The sequence below is a fragment of the Cynara cardunculus genome, unplaced genomic scaffold, assembly GCF_001531365.2.
Source record: "Cynara cardunculus var. scolymus isolate 2C unplaced genomic scaffold, CcrdV1 Un_Scaffold_483, whole genome shotgun sequence".
NCBI lineage: Eukaryota > Viridiplantae > Streptophyta > Magnoliopsida > Asterales > Asteraceae > Cynara > Cynara cardunculus.
This window is the reverse complement of record NW_020200580.1, coordinates 196,118-202,398: the sequence shown is the minus strand read 5'-3', so window position 1 is coordinate 202,398 and position 6,281 is coordinate 196,118. Positions and strand designations below refer to the sequence as shown.

Genomic DNA, 6,281 nt, shown 5'->3' with positions numbered 1-6,281 from the left:
AAATTAATTTTTAATTTATATTAACTAATATTTATTAATATTAATAAATATTTATTTATAGTTAATAGTAATAAATAATGATTAATATTAATGAGAATTATAATTGAAAAAAGTGACAATAAACTACCAAAACGCTATTTCAAATAACATTTCAATAATTAACTTATATATATCCAGACATGTACTCAAAAAATAAGATAGTTTGTTTTTACCAAACAATACCTAAAAAACCAAATACTTTGATTTCTTTTTGTTAATTAAAAATAAAAACAATAAAGTGATTAATGAAAAAGGATAGATTAGTAATTTACCACATTCATTGGGGTTATATTGATTTCAGTCTTTGATCTTCATACCGAATTCTCTAATTTTTTTTAAATATAAAATTAAAAGTTAAAATTTTGAAAAAAATTGCAATCATCTTCAACGGATTATATCATTAAAATATTTCATTCATCTATTAAAATATTATTTTTTCTTTAATTATTTATTTTCAAAGTTTTCTATTGTTGTTTTCATTTGGTAATCATTTTTGGGATAATCTCTGTATTTGGAGAAAAAAACTTTTCTCTTTCATACTTTTTCCATTTTGGAGATAATTTTAAAAGAACCGTTGGAGCAAAATATTAACTTAAAATCTCCAAGTGTCTCCATTTTATAGAAGCTCTCGGAGATGCTCTAAAGTCTCTAAGAGCATATCATATGATTTTTTTTATAATAACTTACTTTTTGCCTTTCTTTTTTCAATACCATGTCCAACTCATCAAATTAAGGAGTTTGAGATTGCTTATAAAAACAATTTATTGACTTGTTTCGATGTGACATCGGTAATAAACACTTTTAAGTGTCTGGATAAAGAGCTTATACATGTGTCAAACCGGTAATAAGAAATTTTTTGAAGAAGTTAAACCATTCTAACTTATAATAAGTTGATAAAGACTTTTGGAAAAAACTCCCCTAAAAATTATAGTTTTTATAAAAAGAATTTTTTTGTGATATGTATTTTTTTAACATTAAATATTTAATTTATAAACCCCACACACAAGGTTTAAGCTAAAAACCAAGTTTCTGTGGAAGTACTCCAAATATGAATAACTTAAAACTTGGTATTTCTTTTAAAAAAATATATGCTTGTACTTTTTGCTTATACAAAGCTCCCATGGGAGATCCTCTTAACACTGAAGCAAAGAGGACGTTTACAAAACATTTACTTGGCAAGTGTTTATCGGATAAATTTCCTTATCGAATGAATATGAGAAGCGCCAATAATCTTACCGGGTAAAAGCCATAAAAATGATGGAGAATCTTACCCGGTAAGTGAGAATAACGACACTTACCCAGGTAACCGCTTACCCAATAAATTGTTGCATTTGATATGTTTTAATGTACTAAAATCTTGGGCATCAAAATAAATCATAGTGTTTGACTCCTATCGATAAACGTTTACCGGGTAAGCAATTGGGTAAACGCTACCAAAATCTTGTTGTCATCAATTTTTTCAGATTTTGGATGAATCAAGTCACACTTGAATTCCTTCCGATCAATTCAAAAATCAATTTATTCCCAATGTCAATAATCCACACATAAATCTAGTTTACAGTAACTCATCATCATCATCATCATAACAATAAAATTTTCAAGAATCCATATAAACTTACACCATCACCATGCTTGATCAAGATTTCATATACCCCATTTTCTCACTTGCTCTTCACACTAACCCCATCTTTTCCGGCGATGATCACAGCGGTGGTCATATCCAGAAACAACCCGTGTTCCACCACGCCTTCAAACGACGATATCTCCTTCCCTGCACTCCATGCATCCTTAATCGGAGTCTTGAAATACAAATCCACAATATAATTCATGTTATCAGTAACATATGGCTTTCCATCACCATCCAATCTCAACTTCGCATCACACCCTTCCTCTTTGAACAATTCTTGAAGCCTAACCAAATTATACTTCCAACAAAACTGCACAACCTCCACCGGCATTGCCAGCCCACTTCCACCTAAACCTGAAACAAGCTTCGAATCATCCACAACCACCACGAACTTGTCCGATGCCGCCTCCACCATTTTCTCACGGAGGAGGGCGCCGCCTCGCCCTTTCACCAAATTGAGATCCGGATCGACTTCATCGGCGCCGTCGATTGCGAGGTCGAGTTTGGGGTGATCGTCGAGGATGGATAAAGGGATCCCGAGTGAGGCGGCTTGCTCTTGGGTTCTTTTCGAGGTGGGTACGCCGACGATGTCTTTTAGTTGGCCGGATGCAAGGAGTTCGCCGATCTTGGAGACCACAAAGGCGGCGGTGGAACCGGTGCCGAGTCCGAGAACCATGCCGGAGCTGACGTATTCTACAGCCTTGTCGGCTGCGAGTTTCTTGAGATCGTCTTGGGTCAGTGGTTGGACAGGGGATGGAGCAGAGAACGCTTTAATGCTGAGATACCGAGGAGAATTGAAGGAGATGAGGCGAGCATTGTGATGGTGGTGGTGGCGGCGGAGGAGGGAGGAGGAAAGAGGAGGAGAGGAGATGAGGGATAAGGAAGCCATGGTTGACGGGAAGGAATTAGGGGTAGGTGGATGTGTGTTGCCTCACTCCGCAATGGATATCCGATGATCCTTTTTGTCCACTTCGTTTTCTGGAATTGCATATTTTCAATTTTATAACCTAACTTTGTTTTTTCATGATTCTAACCCCCAAAACCTTCAAACATAACCCCCAAAACATTTTCAATTAAAACCACAGGGACCAAAAATGTAATTTACTCTTCATCTTCTTTGATAAGACATCCCACCCCTTTCCTTTCTCCTGTTACAATTACATGGAGTAGGCGTTGCTATGAACCCCATCAATGTCGTGGTTTGGTCCGTCCCTGTTACATGGAGCAAGCGGTGTAGAAGCAGAAAAAACCCTTTCGTATCTTCTGTGTTGCTGTTAACCTCACTGGTATCAAACCCTTCGAAATGAACATGTCTGCGAAAAGGGGTGGTTTCTCTGGCATGAGATGGAAGGCGACAATGGCGAAAAGATGAAATAGCGTTGAAGAAGAGAGCTTGTTGGATCTGTTTGGGGGTGGAGATTGCAGATCTTGAGGCTGAAATGGCATTTCTCTGACGGGGAAGAGGAAGAGGAGGAGGCGGTGGTCAGTTGGAATGGTTTGATACTTCACAGACAAAAATGGAGAAGAAGGTCTAAGGAAGGATTGGTATTACATTATTGGTTCTTGTGGTTTTAATTGAAAACAAAAAATAAATTAAAATGGCTAAAATATCCTTCTAAAATAAATTAATTGAAAACAAAAAATAAATTAAAATGGCTAAAATATCCTTCTAAATTAACGGAGTTAATAGAAGTTTTTTAAACAAATGAGGTGTTTGGAATTGCTTATTTGAAACAATTTATGTTTTTTTTACAAAACACTTATCAGCTTATTATAAGTCAGAAGAGTTTAACTTTTTAAAAAACTTCTTATTACCGGTTTGACACCAGTATAAGTTGTTTATCCAAACACTCAAAAGTGCTTATTACCGGTGCCACACCGAAATAAGTCAATAAATTGTTTTTATAAGTAATCCCAAACACCTTAGTGACAAGAACTCAATGCGTTATAAAATGCAAACCACATGAACGTAATCCATAGATATTTTAAAATAGGGACCCAGAGTGTTAAAACACGTAAACCACATGTACCAAGAAGGTAATTTACTCTGTATTAATTATGAACCCCAAGAATGTAACACCCCTGTTTTTAGGGTTAATCATTTTAGACTGTAGATTTGTTTTAGCATGTCAGTCAGTGTCCAACTAGTGCTGAATGTTCGTAGCTTTATGAATCAAGAGTAATGGTAGAATTAGGATGAAGAGAAGTTGTGTTGAAGGTCATCCGAGGCATTAAAAGACCTCGATGCAAGTTCAGAGATGTCGCAAATCAGCTTAAAAACACAATACATCGTCAAACTAGTTGTCAAGTGAATTAAACTCACTTCAAAACTAGCGCCAAAAATTTCTGGTTCGGGCTAGTTTCACCGCTAGTTTAAAACTAGCAGTGAAACTAGCGTCAGACACTGAAATTCTCGAGCTAGTTTCCAGCACAGTTTAAACTAGCAGTGAAACTAATGGCTGACTTGCACAAAGAGACCGAAAATCAGGATTTTCCTCATTTTAGCCATAACTTCTTCATTTGTACTCCGATTTGTGCGATTATTTTTTGCTATGGATTTGTTTGAGCTCTGCAAGATGGGAACAATGATGATTAATGATTCTTTGATGATTTTGGAATTCATAGAAGTTGAAGGTAAGATCATATCTTTTGTCCTTTAAATCCAAGGTTTGGTCCTTTTGCACCAACCATTCTCATTGTCTCTTGGATTCTCTTTTTGTGTATGTTTTGGAAGAAAATGAAGTGTTATTGAGATCTTTGCACCATAGATTTGGAGTTGTAGTTTGAGGATTTCATCTTTCACCAAAGGAAGTTTAAGATTGAGGTAAAACCTAGATTTACCCTAAATCTAGCAAAGTAAGTTTAAGTTACTTTATGAAAACTATGTACATGCCAAAATAAGTATTTTTAATTATTACAGTGTTTCACTTTATGTTTATCAAATGTGTTGAGTATTTGATGAAATTTGCATATTTGGTAAATTTGGGTTAGTAAGTTTTGTGACATACCTACATTTGGGTTTTTGGATATTTTGATAAACAAATCTAAAAAATGTGAACCTTTGGTGATTTATTACACAAATCGAGAATTTTGATATAAATGCACTTTGGTGTGTTTGGTTTTATAAACCATGTGGAAAACACATGTTATTGTGTTATGGGGCATTCTGAGAATATAAATGGTATGATTTAATTGGAAAATGATTTGTCCTAACTAATGATGTGTTTTGAGTTAATCATGCATTTAAAGCATGTATTTGCATAAACATTAGTTAAATACATTTTTTTAATGACTTTTATTAAATAGTCAATCGTATTGTTGAGCTTTAGCTCGGTTTGACTCAAATGAGTCTTGGGGACATTCCTTCGGTTTGTTTTGCTCTATGTTGAGCTTTTGGATTTTATATGCGGTTATGACATATTTATTGAGAATTATATGTTTTGAGTGCGTTGGTCATTCAGTTGATGTCATGTATTTTAGACTGTAATACAATTGATCCATAAACATAGAAGTCAGTTGGTATGAGATAGTATTCCCTGTATTGTAGCTAGAGACTCGGATCAGCGGAGGACTCGAGGTAAAGACTTGGATATAGTTGAACTCGATGATTGAGTGATTTGTAATGGGGGTGTCAAGGTAAAAACTTGGATATAATTGAACTTGACGACCGAGTAGTCCATGGTAATTGTCATTTCTAGTGAATGAGCTTAACTTGGATTTGGGAGATCCTAAGGTAAATATTTGGATAGAGTTGAACTTGATGATTCCTCAAACAAAAGACTTGGATATAATTGAGCTTGTTAACCCATTTGACTAAAAACCCGAATAAATTTGATGCCAATGTTTGTTTTTCCATAAATAATAATTATATAACATTGAATTATGGCTTTACCAAAGAAATTGGTACATGGTTGGGAAAAATAGATCCAAACCAACAAAACTGGAAAATTAAAGTTTAGGTTAAAAAAAAAATGAAAATTTAGATTTCTTGGTTTTGATTTGAAACAAAAACATTAATTTTATTAATATATAAAAAAATTAATGTCTCTAGTTGGTAAATAATCGGTCGACTTTGTTCAAAACTCCAAATATAAGATAGGTTTCGGGTTCGATCTCGTGCCCCCCACCTTCCGCGCTACCCTTAGTCATCGAGTGAACTAAAAATTGTCTTTCACATTAATTTCCTTGAAGTCGGGTTCTGTGTGAAGACCAATTAAGATCGTCGCTAATCAACTTTTTACTCGCGTATATAAATCTCATAATTATCGTAACGATATTGTTTAAAAAAATATTGTAACAACAATTTTGATTAATATATAAACTATCACAGAAATTATGTTCGTGAAATGTTTTTACTACATAAATATTAATCAGAAACAATAAAATAAATATAATTAGTTAATCAATTAGTTTATAAAAACTACAAGAGTACTCGTGCAATGCAGCGAGACACATCTCGATTTTAATGTTCTATTTTATTATTTGTCTCTGTCGATATTATAATACGATTTTATGTGTTTTTAAGAAAGAAATAATGATTTTATTTTTGAATAAAATATAAATTTGAATATATCATAAGAATTTGAGAAAAAAATATGTCAATGTTGATATCAAA

The 6,281-nt window shown here is 33.8% G+C and overlaps 1 protein-coding gene across 1 annotated transcript; it reads right to left on the bottom strand.

The window, feature by feature from the left end:
• Nucleotides 1-1,534: 1,534 nt before the first annotated feature.
• Nucleotides 1,535-2,598, bottom strand: LOC112501696 (probable ribose-5-phosphate isomerase 3, chloroplastic). The gene has a single exon (XM_025105397.1). The coding sequence runs from the start codon at nt 2,553-2,555 to the stop codon at nt 1,701-1,703; it is 855 nt and encodes a 284-aa protein (XP_024961165.1). The 5' UTR covers nt 2,556-2,598; the 3' UTR covers nt 1,535-1,700.
• Nucleotides 2,599-6,281: the final 3,683 nt, after the last annotated feature.